This window comes from Spodoptera frugiperda, chromosome 23 (assembly GCF_023101765.2).
Source record: "Spodoptera frugiperda isolate SF20-4 chromosome 23, AGI-APGP_CSIRO_Sfru_2.0, whole genome shotgun sequence".
Taxonomy (NCBI): domain Eukaryota; kingdom Metazoa; phylum Arthropoda; class Insecta; order Lepidoptera; family Noctuidae; genus Spodoptera; species Spodoptera frugiperda.
The window spans coordinates 1340773-1361206 of NC_064234.1; the positions used below are offsets into that span (position 1 = coordinate 1340773).

The 20434-nt window shown below is 35.1% G+C and overlaps 6 protein-coding genes across 8 annotated transcripts in view; 2 read left to right on the plus strand and 4 right to left on the minus strand.

Annotated features, from left to right (window-relative positions):
- Positions 1-35: 35 nt before the first annotated feature.
- Positions 36-4154, minus strand: LOC118266964 (rabenosyn-5). Its single transcript, XM_035580637.2, has 6 exons — positions 3618-4154; positions 2666-2813; positions 1480-1700; positions 1045-1239; positions 458-721; positions 36-247 (listed from the first exon to the last, which is right to left on the minus strand). Exons 1-6 carry the CDS (start codon positions 4038-4040, stop codon positions 173-175), a joined length of 1326 nt encoding a protein of 441 aa, XP_035436530.1. The 5' UTR covers positions 4041-4154; the 3' UTR covers positions 36-172.
- A 620-nt stretch (positions 4155-4774) lies between these two features.
- Positions 4775-12272, minus strand: LOC118266808 (tetratricopeptide repeat protein 27). The gene is made up of 12 exons (XM_035580388.2): positions 12107-12272; positions 11646-12028; positions 11030-11291; positions 10364-10598; positions 9942-10166; positions 9422-9593; positions 8972-9047; positions 8625-8799; positions 5938-6124; positions 5441-5616; positions 5128-5275; positions 4775-5047 (listed from the first exon to the last, which is right to left on the minus strand). Exons 1-12 carry the CDS (start codon positions 12159-12161, stop codon positions 4781-4783), a joined length of 2361 nt encoding a protein of 786 aa, XP_035436281.2. The 5' UTR covers positions 12162-12272; the 3' UTR covers positions 4775-4780.
- Positions 12273-12508: 236 nt separating this feature from the next.
- On the plus strand, positions 12509-16349 carry LOC118266809 (uncharacterized). The gene is made up of 5 exons (XM_035580389.2): positions 12509-12691; positions 12766-12883; positions 13197-13390; positions 13970-14600; positions 14850-16349. Exons 1-5 carry the CDS (start codon positions 12600-12602, stop codon positions 15888-15890), a joined length of 2076 nt encoding a protein of 691 aa, XP_035436282.1. The 5' UTR covers positions 12509-12599; the 3' UTR covers positions 15891-16349.
- Positions 16179-18150, minus strand: LOC118266811 (uncharacterized). The gene is made up of 5 exons (XM_035580392.2): positions 17928-18150; positions 17129-17268; positions 16680-16853; positions 16412-16566; positions 16179-16324 (listed from the first exon to the last, which is right to left on the minus strand). Exons 1-5 carry the CDS (start codon positions 18040-18042, stop codon positions 16276-16278), a joined length of 633 nt encoding a protein of 210 aa, XP_035436285.1. The 5' UTR covers positions 18043-18150; the 3' UTR covers positions 16179-16275.
- A 327-nt stretch (positions 18151-18477) lies between these two features.
- Positions 18478-19272, minus strand: LOC126912210 (uncharacterized). Its single transcript, XM_050703299.1, has 2 exons — positions 19104-19272; positions 18478-18876 (listed from the first exon to the last, which is right to left on the minus strand). The coding sequence occupies exons 1-2, from the start codon at positions 19200-19202 to the stop codon at positions 18727-18729; spliced, it is 249 nt and encodes an 82-aa protein (XP_050559256.1). The 5' UTR covers positions 19203-19272; the 3' UTR covers positions 18478-18726.
- Positions 19273-19646: 374 nt separating this feature from the next.
- Positions 19647-20434, plus strand: part of LOC118266806 (E3 ubiquitin-protein ligase HECW2) — a 100963-nt gene continuing 100175 nt past the window's right edge. For 2 of the 3 annotated variants that reach the window (XM_050703281.1, XM_050703283.1), the window contains exon 1: positions 19647-19799. The gene's annotated coding sequence lies outside the window, so the exon portion shown is untranslated. The remainder of the gene's footprint in view (positions 19800-20434) is intronic. The other variant, XM_050703282.1, reaches the window with a different exon arrangement.

A 20434-nucleotide genomic window follows, 5' to 3' on the forward strand; every position in this document is an offset into this window, starting at 1 on the left:
GTTATAATTATGTTAAAATTTTAAATAAACGAGGATTGTTTAATTGGTGATTTTTATTCTTATATTATATCTCATAAGGTACAAAATATAACAACAACGTGTTGACAAGGTAAATAAATTATGATACAAGTAATAATATACATAATGTTCTATAACTATGTGCTTGGAATGACTAGGACTTGTTGCAGAGTTTCTGTAGTTGATACTCCTTTTTCAGTTCTTTCAAGTTCGTTTCCAGTATAGCTACCTGCGGGGAATAAAGAATAAATACATTAGGTACATTACTTTTATTTGCGACTATGGGGCAACGGGTGTTGAGTTCGATTCCCGGGTCAGGCAAAGAATTACTGGGCGTTTTCCTGTTTTTCGAAAATTTCTGGCGGCCCTGGTCGCTGACTACCATGTGACAGAACCGGTCATTTAACCATTTCTTTAAAAAAATGCAATATTAACTTACCTCTTCAAACTTCATTTCTTTCCTGGCTTCTTTGATGTATTCCCTGATGATATTCATCTGTTCTAGCAGTGGGTTGTCGTCATCATCCTGGTTGCTCTCGACCCTGGACACGCTGGGTCCTGCCATCTCCTCCATCCTGTCTCTCTGTCTCTCCATTCTCTCCCTCTCCATCTGTATCTGTTTCTCTGCTCTCTCATACCGTTGCCTCCGAACCTCTTCTATTTGAGCCTCAGTCGGTAACTTTCTTAACGATAAGAGATCCTCCTAAAATTAGAATGTTTGTTATTAGCATAAAAAATACTCTTTGTGTTTGATTTTTTACCACAAATGATTTCAAATATTAAGATGTGGATGGAAATGAAAAAAAAAATTAGCGCTTTCAGTATGTGAATAAGATTAGTCTAATCAGTGTGATGCAATTATTTTAATGGCCTTTGTGCCGCTACATACTGGAGCCCCTAGTGTAGCTAAAACAATGTCGAGTTATTTTCAACCTTATAGTTTTGCAATAACGGTGACAATCTATTAAACATTTTTGATAGTTCTTAGTCTGTTAGTGTTTACCATGAATAAGAAGAATCACTTACTTTTATATAATGAGCAGCAGCCTGTCGTATAGCAGTCTGTAGCCTGGCCTGCCGAGTCCCAGGTTCAGCTGGGAACGCAATTATTTGCTTGCTCAACAGGTCAATGCCCTCCGCCAGCTTCCCAATGCGCCCGCGCATCTTGTTGACGTCTGTCAGGTTATATGTCGTCTCACCGTCGAAGAGACTTTGACACATCTGTGAGAATTTGGTTAATGTTGAATTTGTAAAATTTATAGTAAAATGTGCTGGGTTTAAATTACGTTTAGCATAGTTGGCAACTCCAAACGGTACTTAAGAAGAAAAAACTCCATAAGCATTGATTACTCCAAGTAATATTGCAATTATAATACTTAGAAACTAAATTATATTTTACTATTTCTCAAAGACTACTGATACAGACTACAATTAGACCTCAATAAAGACTACAAAAGATACCTTTTCATACATAACAACATCGGGCCTGGCTTTGTCCATCAAACTCCTCATCTGTTCATAAGCGGTGACGAGCACAGTCTTAGCATTCCTGCTCTCCTGGACCTGTTTTCGAAGCTCTATCAGATTGTAGCAGTGCTCGCAGAGACGGAGACCGTTCTTCTCTGAAGTCTCATGATCAGGCGGGTTGGAAGTCTGTGCTACTGATGGGTCTACTATGGCTCCTGTAATATAATAGAGTTTACTTTTATTAGAAGTGAATTATTGGAAGAAGTTTAAGTATGAGGTCTTCGGTTTCTGGGTGAGGCTAAATGTTGAATGAATGGAGGTTGGTTTCCTAGCATTGAAGTTACTAGTTTTTACTCCAGTTAAGACTTTTTCTGTCAGAAATTATTTTTTATAAAAAAAGTGTTTGTCATTCTGGTCTGTTGCTTTTAGAGATTAACAAGTTCAATAGTTCAATTTTATTAATCACTAGTTGAGCCAAGCATCATTGCACCAATTCAAAATAAAATATTTTTGTTCTAATATCTTAACAGCTTAGTTAATAGTTCTATCTTTATAAACATAATATTTTTCCAATTTAAATTAACAAGGTATAAAATCAAACATCTGTTTAATCGTTACTCAAGCCTGGTAAGTCAATTCACTCAATGCCATTGAAGCATAGAATTGTGCCACACTTTCCCCAAGCACAATGCATAATCTTACAATTGTCACTGTTGATCTAGTTAGTACTTCCTTCGATGGTGAACTTTAGCATTCTAGTACTAGTACAGTGGCATTGATGTTTTGAAGTATTTGTACAGATTTTCAAAACACATCTAAATTTAGATAGTCAAATTCAATCAGTAATGTCAAAATTTGACTTTTTTATTTGAATTTTGTATGAAATTGCCTTCTCTTAAATATCCTATCTATATGTCTTATGTCTGTCTTAAATTAGCACTAAAAGTAAGCTTAAGACTTTGACTGCCAAAAAAATATGTTAAAGACAAATCCTCCACTAGAACCTGTCTTATTTGCTCCTCATGGGGTTTAATGTATTAATTGTATTATTTTTTCCTAATATAAATCGAGAAAGTTATGTACTATTTTTTACATACTCAAATGAGAAAGAAAAATAGAATAATAGATTTATTAGATCTGTCAACTTCTTACATCTAAAAATATATTGAAAGACACTCACGGGCTACATTAATATCTAGGAACAGAGAACAGTCATGGCAGAGGATGGAGCCACACAGTCTGCAGTGGTGCTTCCTTCTCGTCAAGTTGAAAGTCTTCGCACAGTTCGGACACAGCTTCACCGAGGACCCATCTAACCATGGAACCACCTGGAACACAGGATGTTTAAAATTATTAAGAATTCAATATTTGGAAATATGTGCACCATGTGTATAGTTAGTACAGTTTTACATAAAACAAAAAGTGAAAAGAAAATACTTTATGATCAAAAATAGGGTGGTAAAGTATATTGCATAAATAAATAGAATATAATGCCTGAGCAAAATGTTAAATACATTTTTAATTGTTGACCAATTTTCAGTAACAATAACTAACCACATATTTGGATTTCCCTATACAAAAATAGCATAAAGTATACAAAAATCAATTCCTATACCTACAATAGTGTTATCTTAAACACATTATCATTTGATGGATATTATGTTTCCCAAACTATTTGTAGATAAGAGCTATGATTACCTACCTGTACAATAATAACAGATTAAAGAAGGTCACTAAACAGTAAGATCGGACATCATCAGCAAGTATTTTTTTAATTACCACTTTATTATTTCTGTAAACAAAGAGTTATTGAAGAAAAGCCTAGCTTAGTCTAGTATAGCTTATTCAACAATAACCTGGTCTAGAACCTTCTGCATCCCCATTAGAGGGCTTAATAAGGTTCGCAAGGATGCATACCATGTTCCCACTGGGACCATGGTTTCTAGACTTCATACCCATATCGAGCCACCTTCTAGCCTAAATATCTTCATAGAAGCCTAATAATACAGAAATATAAAGCAAAGTGCATCTTAACTTGATGTAGAATATGAATGAAGGAACTCGACACAGAAAATGACAACAACAATGGAACTTAAATTTGAATCTGTAATTTAAATTCAAAGTTGACTCACTTCCTGTTCATGTAGTTTCCTCTGGTTAGGGTCACTGGGCATGTTGCACACGAGCTTGTCCAGCCTTATTAGCAGCTTGTTGGTCTCCGTCGCGTACCTCTCCAGCCGCGCCGACCTAACTCCCTTCAAATAATCCGTGGAACTACGGGACACACCTATACTTTGCTCCTCATCCAAATACCGATGTTCCTGGTAACTAAACTTTAACGCACGATCAAACGTCTCCTTCAAGTCCGAGTCGTCATTATTCAGTATTATTTTCTTCGCCTTTCCGAATATCTCCTTCAGAGACCTCAATACATCCTGCTCTTCAGAGTGTAAACTCTCAAAGTGGCTCGTTAATTGAGAAGCAGATTTCAAGTCAGCCTTACATATAGGACACAGAAAGCCCTCTAATATTTCATCGTCGTTAGCCGTAGCCATGGTTAAGCAGTTCTAATTAGACACCATTATTCACGCACAGTAATTAATTTACAATTTCTAACAAGAGAAAGAAACTGTACACCCCCTCGGCCTTCACACAAATTAAAATTGACGTTGACACTTGATAAGACAGTGACATTTACGCACACATTCACGTTTCATTTTACGTAAGTTTAAACTACTATATTGGAATTAATTTATTTGCTAGAAAATAATATTGTAAGAAAGGATAAACTAATTTACACATCGACCGACATCCATTATTTTATTCCATAGAGCTTCTTTTATTGTAATAAAATAGAGCACGGACGTTTGAATCAACGTCCTCAGTAAGGGGCCATCATGAGCTGATAATATTATCCTTCATCAATATAATATGACGATAATTTGCTGCCTGCATAAGCAACAAGAATAATCAGCTACAGCTAACACTAAACCATAAGAAATAAGTACTTCGCTAAAGGGTTGGATGTGGCCACAGAACACAAAAACAAGTATTTGTATTTATGTTTAACAACTGCTCTCAGCCATTTAATGGTTCCTTCACCCAGTCCTTAGCAATTGTTTTTGGAATAAAATCGTTAAAAGGATTAGTTTCAGTATCATTATAAGTATGAATACGGCAGTAGGTAAGTCTTTCCCTGCATACCACAATATGTACACAACTTTGTTCATTCTCCAATAGTGAAATTAACCACTTTATTCTAGAAAGGTTTTAAATAAAAGCCCAACAATCACATTTACATTATTGATTTCATATATTCAGTAACATTAGAAAATAATTGTTTTAATTCTTCCAAGCTACTCTGTGTTTCTGGCCAGTCTTGTTTTTCTACTGCCCTGATGACTGCTTGGCCAGTAAGTCGTGCTGAAGACAGCTGTTGATTAGCCTGAAGTATATCCTTCTCTTCTGCTTCTTCGCGGGCTTTTTTACTAAGTTCCAAAACCGATTGGGCCATGTCTATCACCTTTTTACACGTTTCTGGGTTGTTGGTCCAGTTGCCAGTCTAAAAAAGAAAAAGTATTTTTTTTTTAATTTATCTGAACGTTACAAAATTACAGAACATATGGATGGCCAATTATTTACCTGGGTGAAACCTTTATACGCCTTCAATAACCGCTGTGCCGCCAACAAACTCGTTGGACTTAAATCAGAGTAGAGCTGCCATAACTCGGGTTTATTCTGATGTACTGACGTTATCCTTCCGAATAATTCCAGGACTCGCTTTTGCAATCTATAATACATAAAAAAATACGACTTAATTTTATACGAGTTCAATAGAAAACAAAAAAAAAGATTAGTTGAATTAAAAAAATAAGCTGTTTTTATGATATGGGATAAGCAAGCTGATGGTCCATGGACAGCCAAGGGCTGACTGCAAATAATGAGCACCACTCACCTAGCCGCACTATTTCCATCAGCATCTTTGGCGTCTGCCAGAATGGCTCTGACCAGCAGCTGCAAAACCTCGACATCTTCAAACTTCTGCTGTAGGTCCAATAGACGATGGCAGCCGCGGATCACGTCTTCAAAGTGTCCAGTGTCCATACTTACTATTACTACGTTCTCCCATAGCTGTGGAGAAAAGAAATCAAGTTAAATATTTGTTTGAAAACACATTGGTTCATTTAAATTCAATATTTGACCGTCCCACCCGAATTACGAGAACAATACGAACGTACTTATTTCGTTAATTAAGTGATCGCAAGTGCATATACTAAGCACGGGATTTGCTGAAAACCTTTTTTATTTACTAAAATTTCTCGTATCGTAAAGCCTAGAATAGGCTGGTTCACGGCGATACTCACTCATATTACATGGTAGATGTTTACAACAGTGCTGCGAAAAATTGGTTCTCACTTTGCTTTCTAACTAAAGGTATAAATAAACATTTACCTTCCAGTTATCATAATTGAATCTCAAAGCCTCCATCAGAGCTCTATAAGCTCTCTTCTTGTCTCCTTGGTTGACGTACACCTTGGCGAGGTTGTTCCATGCCTCGAACGTGTTAGGTTGCAGATATGTGTAGCGACGATACGCCTTAGCCGATACCTCCCAGTTTTCCACCATTAGAGCTGCATATCTGTAGAATAAAAACATACATAAAATCACAACACAACATACATATTTTTTATGAAACATGGTATAAATAACAGAGGGCTTAGTACGAGTTTGTTTTACGTTTAAAGAGATCGAAACAAGAGCGCATTCGGCGCTCTGATTGGTTAGTTCATTCACGCTGGCCATTCAGAGCGCCAAACGGGCTCTCGTTTCATTTTCATTCAACGTAAAACAAATTCGTACTAAGGGTACAGGGGCCGTATTATGAACTTTTAAACATCCATGCAAGTTCCAGGCAATTCACTTCACGCCCGTAAACTGCCTGGCTAAAATTCGTATTATGACATACATTTATTAGGCCGCCTTCTGAATTGTTTACTTTGACTATGGCTGGTTTGTAATGTTTGCCGGCGACGTTCGGAAGTATACATTTTTTATTTTCGGTAAGTTACGGTTTTCTTTTAGTATTGAAACATAAGATAATATATTTCCAAAACAGAATATATCATAAAACAATACGTACAAAACATAGTGAAATATAAATCAAATAATAATGACCTTGGATAACAATTTAAATTGGACTTGTACGTTATGTGATATAGATATAGTTTCCGAACGCAGTTTGTACACTGCAGTTGATTCAACTCAACGAGAGGCGGGAATTACAAGTGGTTGGTGGCATTGTATGTGCTTTGTATACTTATACATTGAAAATGAAACAAAAAAAATACGTTTGTATCGATACAAATGCGCGGTGCCGCGCATTTGTGTCCTACAAACGCCGCGCGTTTAAAAAACGTGGTGTGCATAGGCCATTAGAAGCAGTAGGCACTAACCTTTTAAAAACTAAAAAAGGGACAGGAGGATATATAAATAAAACACCAATATTAGTATAAAATGTGTATTATTTATCTTCAATAATTGGGAGAATGTCATCTTAGAATTGTGTAGGGGTCGGGGTACGTATATTTTTTGCTTTCCCAACTGAGATACCATATTATACAGGCTGAGATGCACGCCACTGACGAATAACTGATAAAATCGCCTCATCTTCCAAGACTCTTCTGCCAACAGAGTTACTGCGAACAGTCGCAATCGTACAATTTACACAGCGATCCATGTCGTCAATATCCGATTGATAGGCTTAAACAGTTGTCCAAAATAGAGAGTCAGGTAATTTAGAGATGCAAGATCCGTCAAAAGTCCTTTATAAAGCCGAGGTCGTGGGGTTTAACAATAAAACATGGAAAATACGCACTCAGAACGAAACACAACGAACAAGTGTCATCTGTCAATCGGTGACTGACTGATGTCAGACAGAAGTGTTTTAAGAAGTTTAAATCACAGAGTACCGTTATACATAAATGATTATTTAGTTTTATAACTTAATTTAAGTTTTCTCGCTTCCTAGATGGAAACAAGGTACCATATTTTGTGATTTCCCTTAGAAAAATATGACGGTTTTTTTAATATACATTTCAACTAGTTAACTGCTGGGCCCAAAAGTCCCCTTCTCCTTTATTTCCAATTTTATTCGGTTGCAACAAGTACTTGTTGAATTTTTATTTTCGATTTTCAATTTTTGTTTTCTTATTTCTATGAGTAGCCGGTGCACCTCTTCCTTGGTAATGCCACGTCACCCACGTGAACATTCATGCCTGAGGTGGTATATTCTCCATTGTAGTTTCGGATTTCGTGAGACAATAAAAGCCTCTTCGGTTGATGTTGATGGGAAGTTTTGGCTGACATCTTCTGGATGTTTTTGCAATTGATGTTTTTGATGTTTTTTTTATGTTTTTTGCATAGACATGAGGTTTGAGCACATCGCAAAGATTCGCACTAATTCCTCGGTAAGCCTATACCTTTTAACCAATTCACGGTCATCGATCGAGAATGGGTCACATTGATAGCGTATTTTACGCTGTATGGCCATTTGGCGCCTCGGCTCCTCGTCACTACTTGCCAAAAAATCAAATATTACCAATTCCTCACACATTATGATAAAAACACTAAATAAAAACCCTAAAACAAACTTTTCAAGACTAAGCAATTCAGTTTAAGCTGCAAGTAAGACGCTTTTATTGAATTGTTTTGGAAGTCGTAATTTGACAACTAACATGAGAATTGAAACGTCAAAATAGCGTTCATAATACGCGTAAACGCCAGCCAGCCAGCCAAAAGTCGTGCAGAAATCGGTTTGTATTGTCACGTGACCACTGACTGGCTGGCAATTGTGTTCATAATACGAATTAGCCGGGCAATTCATTTCACGGCGTAAACTGACTGGAAATAAGAGTTCATAATACGGCCCCAGAGCGCCACTTAATACGTTTCGTTTTTGTCTTCTATCTCATTCATGCAGTTGGTCATACAAATAGTCTTTGGGTAACAACCAAAACTAATAACTTATCTCTAGTCAAAATCTTTGGATTGCTGTCAATTTTTTTTTTAGAATACTGAAAGGTACTGGGCTTCATATAATTTATTTAAATCTGCACCGATTAAATACATAGAATACATACCCTAATCTAAGCCAGACTCGATCCTGTATAGAATTGATTTCGACTGACTTCTCGAAATGCGGAATGCATTCTTCATACTTCTTGTGATCAAACAAGAAGTTACCCCAGTGCCTTTGGGCTCTACTGCTCTTGTGATTTGAAAACTCCCATGCTTTTTCATAGCACTTTACATCATCTGAAAATATACATAAATATAAATATATAAATAAAATATATCAATATACATATGTATAAATATCACAGATTTTATATGGTACATGTTGCTGACTGACACGGACTACATTGCTGATGGTTATAATCCAGCCGAAGTCAATACATATTTTTATAATTTTGCATGTTGCACTTACCTGTTGCATCACCCAACAAACAGTACAGTTTCACAGTCGGATTTATATCAATTTGCTGCTGTATAATTTCAGCTGCCTGAAAACATATCAGGACACTATAAAAACTTTTATCAAACTACAGGGTACAAGATCAAAGCTAAAACTGTAAAACACATTTCAACATTCATAAGTAAGTTAATGATTAAAGATATCAACCATAAGCAAAATGTAACCTCTGTATATAAAAATCAATTGCTGTTCGTTAAGTCTCCTTAAACTCTTCATTGGCTTGTCCTATTTGTCTAATTTTGGTCCTGAATTAGTTGTGGAAGTCCAGGAAAGATTTAAAGGGTGGGAACAAAATGTTTGAGTACGAAGTTTACGGGTCAACTAGTAATTAGTTAGTAAATTTTTGTTACTTAGTTAGTTTTTGTCGAATAATAAAAAAAAAAAAAATAAATAAACCCTTACTTTATGTCTCAACTGTAGAGCAGTATAACACACAATAACATCTTCCCAGAGCTGTAGTTTGAGGTACTCCTCTAAGGCTGCCTTCACAAGACCCAGGTTGAGGTACAGGTCGGCTAACTGCTGCCTCCACACCCAGGCTGGTTGTAAACCAGTGCCCCAGAGGTAGGACAATCTGTAAATGAAGAATGAATTCGATTAGAAGTATTTCTTTTACATTGTTACTTAAAAAGACAGACTGACAGACAATCCAATTAGATGTTTCAAAAGTGCCTTATTCAGGATTAATTGAAATAAATGCTTCGACTTCGAATTATGAAGTAAAAAACTAGATTTATTTTATCAAGGATCTTGACTAGAGTTGGAACTTAAAACGGGATATTTACCATGTTTAAACATGGTAAATATCCCGTTTTAAGTTCCAATTCTAGTGTTAGTGACCATGTCAGTTTAAAAAGATCTTGACGTTTTTAAGGTAAGGTATAAGTACTCTAAGAGCAGAATATGGACGATCTAGACCTACCTAGTAGTGGAACTGGCGCCTGTCTTATCATTAACAATGGTCTCACACTGCAGCATGGCTCGCTCCACGGTCCTCTTGTGGTTGGCTTCCAGCTTGCATCTGATCAGAAGGGCAGCTACACGAGTGGGCCACGCACCTTTCTTTGGAGAGAGAACAGCTGCGATGTACGGCTCCAACTCTTCATTCATCAGCTCATCTTTTGGTTGAGCTTTTATTAAATATTGCCTGAAAGAAAAGGATTTTTTTTAAATCTCTGGTCAGTCAACACCTGTTTCATGGCAAAGGGTGGAGGTAAAGTCCGCCATCATATGGTACATACAGAAGTGTTAATAAAATAAAAAATAACTCATAGTCAAATAAATAAGGTAAATGTTCTAATGTTAGTGGTTTTACTACCGGTGTAAATGTAGAAAAATACTTACACAGTCAGCAAACATAGGATTTGCTCTAAACTGGGAAGCTCAGCCTGGCTGATGGACTCCGTGTACTGAATCTTGCTCAGTCTAAGGTCATCCTGCAGTTCCAGGTCGGGAGGCAGCTCAGCATTGCCATGGCTTTCCTCGGCTGTTGGTCTCTCTATGCTGGAGTCCAGCTCACTTGATAGTGCCAGTTGAGGTATTATTGTTTGTTGAAACTTTGTTCTTTTACCGAGTATACCTGAATTAGAAATGATACTAATATTATAAATGTGAGAGTTTGTTTTATTGTATGTTTGCCCATTGGTAATGCTGAAACTACTCAATGATTTTAATGAAATTTGGTATACAGACATCATATTTTGGTGATTCAGTAATTTTTATCCCACCGGAACACAGTACTAGTATCTTCATAAGTTTTTTGTCTAACTAATGTGAAGGGAGATGAAGTAAAAAGTTACATTTTTGTAAACCACATGTTTTTATAAGCAGGTATAAAATAATATAAATGTTATAATATAAATATTGTCTTGTCATGTTTCTTAGTCATGGTTCATTATCATTATACTATGACAGTGCATTTCTAGACTATTGGTTTCATTACATAAGAGGGCTTGCTTGTTAAGCAGGTTGAATGTAAATATTTAAGAAGCTTAAAATTATATTAAATACCTGTTAACTCCAGTTTCAACCCAGCAAGGTCTCTGGCTCTAGTCAGGTACTCTTCAGTCCTTTGCACCCTACCATAGATTAGGTAGGCTTGAGCTATCTCCATGCACAATAGGATCTGAAGTCTTGGCTTATCTTGAATCACATGAAGGAGGTTGGTCAATTTTGCTATTATAATTTCCAGTTCCGCATACAGAGTGGCACTGGTATCTTCCAAACTCCTTTGATGTGCCACCTTACTTCTGAAGTACCACCATAGGTGTAGCTGTAAATTAATATGAAATTATACTGAGATGGAAATAAATTGTAATTAACTCATAAATGAAATATGTTTGCTTTTTTGAACTTTTTGTTACAACAAGATTACTTCAATTAAATATTCCAAACGTCTTTGAAACCAATATCCCATTATCCATCACAACTACAAGGTTAATTTCAGATTTAAGAATTCATACACATTCCAATATTAAAAACTTAGGAACCAACGAGAAATATCAAGAAAGTAGGAATGTTTAAAAATTGAAGTAGCCTACTGCCCAAGTACCTTTTTTTATTTAATGCCTGATTAACTTTATATTTAAATAAAGTAGGTTCCTACTCTAATAAGAAACAATCTTACCAAACTTTGATCAGCATTACACAAAGCACTGAATACTTGTGTTGAAAAGTACAATAATTCTGGATAGATCACGTTAAGATAGATTGGCTCGGAATCCCTTTGCAGAAGAATATTAGCATCAATATCTTTTGGCCATTCCACACCAAAAAATTCTTCTATACACAATTTTTCCGGGTGAGGGTTCCAATTGCGATCACAAAACGTTAGAAACGAACTGATAGAGACATAAAGAATGTTTTCCTTCACATTAGAATCTCTTTGATACGTTTTCAATAAATCACCGAGCGCATCTGTATCCAGACCCGTTGCTAACAATTCCTTACATATTTCCTGGTCTCTAACTGACCACTGCTCCGACCATAACTTTTTAATAGTTTCATTTTCTGAAATTAAAGATTTTCAAAATCAATACATAACATTATGTTTTAAACTAGTAAATAGTAGTGCTTTTCTGTTCTTACCGGTATTGAGTTGGTCGTCGAAATTGCACAAAAATAGAACTGAGTCTGGTTTCATTATATATTGTGTAATTATAAAGAGTGTGTAATTTTATCAAAATGTTCTGTTTATCCTCTGCTCTCGTGTTTTTGACATAAATATAACCTAAAAAATATGACGTCATTTAGGTGTCAGTGCTGTGTCATTGTCAAAGATGAAATCGTTTTAAGTCTGGATATAGGTATTTTAATTACATATTTTTTTAATAAAATATAACCAATTTTTTATAATATCAACGTCTTCTGCATCAAAAATGAATTAATAGTCAGATATAGTATTTCCTAATAAGAAAATTTAATCTTGCTTGCTATATTTTTGTCTTTTTGCCTTTCAACGTCCACTTTGTCTATAGTCTATACCCATAGTCTTTGGAAAAATATAGTCTATGGCATACAAGATGGGTGTACTTTTAGGTTAGGGAAAATTAAGATTTTATGAAATTAAAGTTTGACGAAAATGAAATATATTTATAAAATGGAATCAGTGCTGATAAGTATAGTCATCGTTTTTTGTACCGTGCTACTAGTAAAACTACTTTATAAACTACGGTAAGTTGGAGAGGTTATAGATAACGCTTTCCCGCCCGACAAATTCCTAAAAAAATACTTATTTGCTTTTACAGATCAGCTTTACCTTGGCGCGTGAACTGTTGGTTCTGTAATAATGATTTTTGGGTAAAATATCCACTACGCAACAGCTGGACTTGCCAAAAATGTGATCAGTACAATGGATTTACCAAGGTAAGGTTATCGCTGATTATGAATGAAATTACGATTGTTATCACGTGTTATATAATTTACACATCATGATCAGCTGTATATAAATATGTTTCTTACTATAAATTACCCATTTTGCATAGGGTATAATGGTTCACCTCATCGAATTTTATTTGGGAATATTGGCAATGTTTCAGCTTTGTAGGTCACTAAGAATGTAAAAAATTGTGCAAAAAAATTGGCTGAATGTTGACTTAGCTTTTTTACACTCGATATGATAATGACAATGGTGGTTTAGACAAGACAAGACTCGAATGTGTGTACTTAATTATTTCAGGATGGAGACTACAATAAGCCGATCACGGCGTGCAGTGACCAGGGTATCCAAACACCTAAAGTCTTCAAAAGAAGTCCACCGAAGAACGGCCTCTGTAAAATGTGTAACATAAATCAACAGTTGAAAGTGACCCAGCTAGCCAATTTTGTTCCTATGAATGATAAGAAGTTTGATGACGAAATAGAATCATACAGGTAATTAGTGAGATTAATGTAATTACTGCTGTTATCAACTTATCATGCCACACTTGTGTGAAGTAGGTCATTGTACTATTTTCACTGATTTCCCATAGTTGTGGTGAATTTCATATATAACTGTATATAAATCAGTTCAAAGGTATAACACCATGTGTTGCTTTGTTGTTCCATCCCTTTGTTGAAAAATGTGAAAAAAAAATTTGCCTACCTGAGAGAAAAAATACTTGTTATGAATAATTTTAGGAAGTCTCTCTATCTCACACAGTTACCTTATCTAAGCTGTTGCGAATTGTTTAACTCATGTTATCAGTCATTGTAAGAAGTCATATTTACTGATCCAGTTTCATCTCTACCAATATTATAATTTTGAATAAAGATTGTACATACATTCCAGTTGTGGATTTATTGGTGTACCAAGTGGATCCATTTTGACACTTACATTACACACACATTTTTCATCTTTGTGCAAAATTTATTGAACTAAAGAGGAAAACAACATGTACATTTTCTGTTTTATGTGGTTTAGTTGTGGTTGTAAAAGCAATAAGTTTATAATTGTACTTCTCTACATTCCAGGTTGCAGTTAGAGAAAGCTTACAAGCTATGCAGTCCATGTCGTAAAGTTGTCCAAATGAAATTGCACAAAGAAAAAGAAACCCTTCTGGGGTCCAAATTATTAGAAACAAGAACTACAGACAACAAGTCTGAAAAAGAAAAGCAATATAAACAAACAAAGCTGTTGAGAAAACTTATAAACAATACCTCTATGCTTATAGCAGTTATACTTTTTATACTGGTTTCTTTTGAACTTTACACAAACTTAACATTAAGACACAAGAATTTACTTAGTACAATAACTAATATAAAAGTAATAGTACTAGGTCTTCTAGAAAGAATATACTCTATTATTGAAATGAAGACAACTCTGACATTCCCTGCTTTAGAAAATTATTTCTATGACATAAACATAGTGAACATGATGCCAAAAAGTTTTAATTTTAGACACATAAATGTAGACCAATTAAATATATCTACTCAAGAAACTTTAGGAAGTTTTGTATGCTTTTTACAAATAATTGGACTCATCTGGAACGTGAACAGCTTGAAGGATACTATTCTTATTGACATGCAGTGGCTGGTATATGTCATTGCAACATTAGGTCATCGCTTTGTGGCTGTGGAACCTACCTATTTGAGCTTAATTAAGGTTGGTATATCATTTACCTCAATGTTCATAAGGATATTAAAATAATCTTGTGTAAAATATACATTTATGTAAGGTTTTTCAATAAGTGATTACCTGCTTGGGTTTTAAGTACTTTTGAGTAAAACAAAAGATCAGTTACCAATAAATATTTATTAAAAAATGTAAAGTCCCTGTACATCCTCCACAAAACTTGTTACTAAAGTAAACAAACTAATAATATAGACTATATCTCTTTTTTTTTTGTTACAGATATTGTGTATGTTATTTGTAATATTGGTGTATAAATCAATCAAGACAGAAGCTAAGAAAATAGAAATGAAGAGCCCAACTTCACCAAAACGAATGAAGAATCTTGTAAATTCATCAGCAAATACACTAATTGATGATGACGACGACACTATGCATTTAGACAGTGATGATGATGTCTCATTGAGCAAATTCGGCTTACACAATTTTTCCGAGTCTTCAAATGAAAATTTAGGTTTAAATACAAGTATGATGAATGGCAGAACTTTTACACCAAGAACTGACAGTATATGGACAAAGCCAAAACTAAATTCGACATTCTGTGTCAACTCAGTGATTAGCAACAGCCCTAGTTCTGTATCTGACACAATTTTTGTCAAACCTTCATTCAATAAATATCAGAAACTCATAAAGGATGATTCAGACTCAGAATTAGATGAAAGTATAAGTTCCTTGTGTATAGGTAGTCCCAAAAAAACAAAAAAGACTACCAATTCAGTTTTCTCCTTGAGAAAATTCACTGCTACTCCTAGTTTTATTGCTCCGACGCCTATGGCTCGAAGTAGGCCTCTTATATCCCCGAGCAAACTAGGTCATAGTACTTCTTGGGTGGCTGGCGGCTACTGGGGCTCCGAAGGTGAGCGTCAGATATTTAGTGTAGATGGGAGTCGTTCCTCGAGTCAAAGTTCGGGATTCGAATCTCAGACTTCTAGCGTAAACCAACGCAACATATTCTCGCAGCCTCCTTCGCGAGAAGAGTCCATCTGCGGGGAACCAATGGTGTTAGATCGATTTCCAACCATGAGCAGTTTAAATGGTTTCCAGTCACCACAGAACTTCAACCGCATAAGTTCGCCAGTATTTCCCCAAATGCAGTATAACAGTCATGTCCATATACCGCAAGCTCAATTTGCTCAACAGAATACAATGTCAGCGAACATGTTTGTGCATCACCAGCAACATGCGCAGAGCAGTTTATTCAAGACTCCCGGTGGGTCTGGTCTTATAAAACTGCCACAAGTCAATTCCTTCTCAACTCGCTAACTCTTGACGACTAGTCAATCAACTGCCTTGACATTTCTTACTTGTTTTCTTTAAATTCGTTACGTATATTTTTGTCTTGCTTACCTCTTTATTTTTTACATTTTTATAAAGTTCCGTGAACTGCCATTACGTTAAGAACATTTTGTTAAGTTATATCATGTTAGTTGTAAGCGATTGTTAGTTGTAACGTTTGAGACTAAACTTAGTTTGTAAGACGTATTTGCTGATCTCGTGTTGGTGCCAGGTGTTGGCGATATGAAAGCATTAAGAATTATTGTATTGTTAACAATTTTTATATGGACGTCACTGTCCTATTCTCGAACAAAATGTGATATGTAAAGACTAAATAATTTTTTGCAAAAAGTGAAAATGATTCTTGATGTTATCATCGTTTTGATTTTGTCATCTTATAACGGAAACTTTTTGTGAATTTCCTGCAATAAAAAACGTAAAATTGTACTTTTGTTTTCATTGTTATTGAATCTAAAATAAATTAACTTAGTAACGCAATAGGTACTAACGAATTTCTGGCCTTCCTTTCATTCGCTTGTAAATATTGATGAGGCTGTGGGGGTACAAACGTGTCTGTATATAAGGACGATATGTAATCAGACACATCTGTGCACCGCCACTCGTATTCCATAAGTTCCTTCAAACCCCACTCTGTCACATTACCCTAAAAAAGTACACAGTATGGAAGTAAGAGGGACGGCATACTATTTACATCGAAACCATGACTAAAGTACTATTGAATTTCTAATTTAAGTAATAATATGGCTGAGTACGTACAAAACACTTCAAAAGATCAGGTTGTGGATAGAATTGATGCTCCCCCTTCTTATAGTAACGCTGGATTGGCCCACACAAGGGCTTTGGCAGGTGGTTGTACACCAGATCGTTAGTTGTTGCGTAGTTTGGACATTTGTCGTGGCTATCGTGTCTTATTATGGTGGCCACATTACTCTGTAAAAGAGGTGACAGTCAAGTTAGATTGGAGCCTAGCGTCAATTTTGTATGTTCATCATCATCATCAGCCGAGAGACGTCCACTGCTGAACAAAGGCCTCCCCCTTGGTCCAATTTTGTATGTGGTAGAGAGAAAACTGCACTCGTGTGGAAAGTAGGTAGTACCTATAGTATGTATAGTACCAATCTGAACTGAACTTTATTTCTAACTAGAGAAGGTTTATTTTCGCTGTCCGTCTTAAATATACACTAGTGTTATTTTTTGCATCTAACCTGTGTGCTATTTAGTTTATTTTGTCTGAAGTCGGGCTGTCTTGATTCTGGTTTCATTTTTTTATAATCAATATGTTCTTTTGGAGGAAAGTAAAAACTACCGGTTTCTTGACATTCTATTCGGTCTTCTACCCAGTTTCCTGTAGAAAAATACGTTTGAAAAATCACGTGGCAGGAACTACCTATAGTTCTTTTTTGGCAAAATGTAATAACGTGACGCACTGATTATATCGGAGAGGTCTACAGGGTGAAGCTTAAGGAAGGAACGAACATATGTAGTCTAATTCTCTACACCGTAGATTGTTGCTATCTACTTCGGTTCCTTCTATTAGGTGCTTACCACTACTCTGATAGTCTTGTAAGGGAAGGTACCTAATAAGGTAGGTTAGCAGACAGAATAGTGTACCTATTAAAAGTTATGGTTTTACCTGAAGTGGCTGGTGTGGCAACAATTGCCTTAGCAAGATTTGGTTTCTTTTCCTTTTTTTCTACACACCCTTTTGGGAGGAGCTTACTGGGTGCTTCGGTAAATATAAAATTAAGACATTAAAAACATTTAAGTAGGCATCATTTCAGCATCAAAGCATATGTTTCAGTTTCGTTCGATGCTTTATTTCCCTATCAATTGGGAGTGACTGCGACCTAAAGGAAGAAGCAACGTGAATATCTAGTTACGGTGCCAAATATGCTGCTTACCTCCATTGATAAACCTCTCCGATAAACCAACAAAGGATAATAAAATAAAGTTAATAAATAATGGAGATGATAGTTTCTGAGGTAACGTTTGCGTGATACTAGCCTAAAAGAACGCCCGGGCCATAGGAGGGACAATTTTGTATTAGTATTTTGGCGATCGCCTCGACACGATTTGGCGACGGCGGCCTTGTAGACACCACACCCAAAGTTGCGGCCATTATGCATTGGTAGCAGATAAAAATTCACTCAGTATATTTATATAATTATGAAGCAAAATCTCACATTTAATGACTGTCATGTTAAATGACATTTATTTAAAAATTGAGTAGGTTTCTGACTTTGACAGTGGGTGGAGTACCTAAATTCTGGACATTATTTGACAGGCTTTACTTATTATATGCTTTGCTTTATTACCATATCTGTCCTATATCATATCTATTTTATTAGTAGGCCCCTATTTAAATTAAATGGATTGATAATAAGTGTAGCGACTGGGAAGCTCCATCTACATAAGTGTTATGGCTTTAATTCCTGTATGACTCCATACTTTTCATGAAACACAAATTGATGTTCTTGGTCTGGGTGTAACATTTATGTGAATTTCTCCCAACATTGGGCTATGTCAGAAAATAATGTAAGATAAAGATAAAATATAATCTGATAACATTTTATTTTTTCATAGTTAGTTACCAAAGCAACAAATTACACAAGTAGTAACACATTTATAGATCAAGCATTACTAATAATTATATTACACATATTAAATAACAGGTACTTATTACTATAGATTAAAACTTATTTAAATAACACCTGCTTTCACTTTATTAGCACAAGAGTCATACATTCTGCTGCTATCTAAAGTCTTTGTATTCATAGTCCAACTGCTCATAAGGTTCAGTGTGTTAATCCGTCTCCATGGGCAAATTGAGGTTTGGTTTTGGCAGCGATTGTAGTAGCGCAGACAGTTGTCCTTCCAAAGGGCCTGCTTGCTGAACCAAGTTTTTGAGATTTGTTTCAACTATGGAGATGTCTTGATTGATTGATTCCATACTCTGCGAACATACCAAACTATTTGATTACAATAAAATTCAACTGTATAAAAATATAAGTTTAAAATGTTTTGTCAGATAATTTAGATGGTTAAAACTTAGCAATATAGGGTCATTAGTTTAGGCCATCTCAGTGCCGTTCACCAGTACCTACGCTACTACTATTACTAGTCTGAAGATAATAGAGGTATGTAAGTTTTTGGTATCTGGTCAAATAGAAGTAGTCTTACCTGTATTATGGAAGTGTACAAATACTTCACGTCTTTATCACTATAACGCATGAAACCACTAACGTTCGACTCTGAATCCGATGGAGCTATTGAAGCCATTATAATCGATATTATTTAAATTATATAAAAATAAAACTCCGAACACCGTTGAACTTTGAATTAATTTAAAAACATCAGCTGAAATTCCATACCATTAATTTTTATATATTACAAAGTTTTAACATGTTGATGTTTTGTCTCGTACTCCCATATTTACTTACTTGTTTTGTTTTATCGTTATCTCGCTTTCGCACGAGACGATATGTTATAAATTAGAATTCATTGGAGAAGTTGGTTTGGAACGCAACTTCTCATTCGTTTGACAGTCAACCTACACGTCTAAAAATCATTACAAAAAGGTGTTCTGGCGTATGACTAATTTTAAGCTATATTTAGACTATTTTAATAGGATCTAAAATTTTAAAAGAACCAAGGATTTGATTTTGATATCGAATTAAACTGTCTACTCGTTCAAATTAACTTTTGTCGGAAAAATGCGTATTTCGTTTCTGAACTTATAAAAATGAATGTCAATGTCATCCGCTGCGGAAAGAATCGCCTGCATTGGAGAAAAGCCAATTTTTTTCGAAAATCACTAATAAAAAAACACTGATTGTGAATTTTGTGTGAAAAACTCAAAATATTTTCCGGAAAAGTGTATGTAGTGGTGTTCTATCATTTTTCATATCAAATACATACTGTTGTTTGTGTGGCGGATATTGTTTTTATTGCATAGTTATTGATCAGATGCTGAAAGTAAAAAATAACTGTGCAGTAGAAACGCATGATAATACGATAATAAACATCATAATCTTGTTGAAAGTCGCTTTTCAATCGGAAACGTTTGGCAAAAACAACATAGAACCTACATAATCATTAAACTTCTGCTCTTCTATTACTATTATACTTTCTTGGTGCTTACCACTATGCTTTCCACATTTCATTGAAATCATTCCCCTGATGTAATTATAATTCACCAGTCAGATATACACATTGATTCACAAACATTTTGATACCATTCCTCGTAGAATAATATTTCTAGAATTATCAATATGTAGATATTGATAATTCTAGAAATATTATTCTACACCTCATGATGCTGTCCAAAATTATTAGAATCAAGTTATGTACAAATACAATAGACAAAATATGTGGTTTGAAGTGAAGAAAAAATATTCATACTCCAAAGTTATTATTCTATTGTAGATGAGTATTGATTGAAAAATAAAGATGAGAGCAATTTAAAGAATAAATTGTTGTTCACATAATAATAAGAAGAATTTGTCTTCTTA

What these genes read in the sequence shown, in the direction of transcription:
- LOC118266811 (XM_035580392.2), bottom strand. Translation starts at nt 18,042, where the DNA reads ATGGCCGCAACTTTGGGTGTGGTGTCTACAAGGCCGCCGTCGCCAAAT. An exon ending in TGGCCCGGGCGTTCTTTTAG is followed by an intron (nt 17,269 to 17,927) that starts GCTAGTATCACG and finishes ATTTTTCTACAG; the next exon opens with GAAACTGGGTAGAAGACCGA. An exon ending in GAAAGGAAGGCCAGAAATTC is followed by an intron (nt 16,325 to 16,411) that starts GTTAGTACCTAT and finishes TTTTTATTGCAG; the next exon opens with GAAATTCACAAAAAGTTTCC.
- LOC118266809 (XM_035580389.2), top strand. Translation starts at nt 12,600, where the DNA reads ATGAAATATATTTATAAAATGGAATCAGTGCTGATAAGTATAGTCATC. An exon ending in AGTACAATGGATTTACCAAG is followed by an intron (nt 12,884 to 13,196) that starts GTAAGGTTATCG and finishes TAATTATTTCAG; the next exon opens with GATGGAGACTACAATAAGCC. An exon ending in GACGAAATAGAATCATACAG is followed by an intron (nt 13,391 to 13,969) that starts GTAATTAGTGAG and finishes TCTACATTCCAG; the next exon opens with GTTGCAGTTAGAGAAAGCTT.
- LOC118266808 (XM_035580388.2), bottom strand. Translation starts at nt 12,161, where the DNA reads ATGAAACCAGACTCAGTTCTATTTTTGTGCAATTTCGACGACCAACTC. An exon ending in GGCGCCAGTTCCACTACTAG is followed by an intron (nt 9,594 to 9,941) that starts GTAGGTCTAGAT and finishes CTTCATTTACAG; the next exon opens with ATTGTCCTACCTCTGGGGCA. An exon ending in GATGGAAATAGTGCGGCTAG is followed by an intron (nt 5,276 to 5,440) that starts GTGAGTGGTGCT and finishes TATGTATTATAG; the next exon opens with ATTGCAAAAGCGAGTCCTGG.
- LOC126912210 (XM_050703299.1), bottom strand. Translation starts at nt 19,202, where the DNA reads ATGGCTTCAATAGCTCCATCGGATTCAGAGTCGAACGTTAGTGGTTTC. An exon ending in TGTACACTTCCATAATACAG is followed by an intron (nt 18,877 to 19,103) that starts GTAAGACTACTT and finishes GTATGTTCGCAG; the next exon opens with AGTATGGAATCAATCAATCA.
- LOC118266964 (XM_035580637.2), bottom strand. Translation starts at nt 4,040, where the DNA reads ATGGCTACGGCTAACGACGATGAAATATTAGAGGGCTTTCTGTGTCCT. An exon ending in CCTAGATATTAATGTAGCCC is followed by an intron (nt 1,701 to 2,665) that starts GTGAGTGTCTTT and finishes ATTATATTACAG; the next exon opens with GAGCCATAGTAGACCCATCA. An exon ending in CTGCTGCTCATTATATAAAA is followed by an intron (nt 722 to 1,044) that starts GTAAGTGATTCT and finishes TTCTAATTTTAG; the next exon opens with GAGGATCTCTTATCGTTAAG.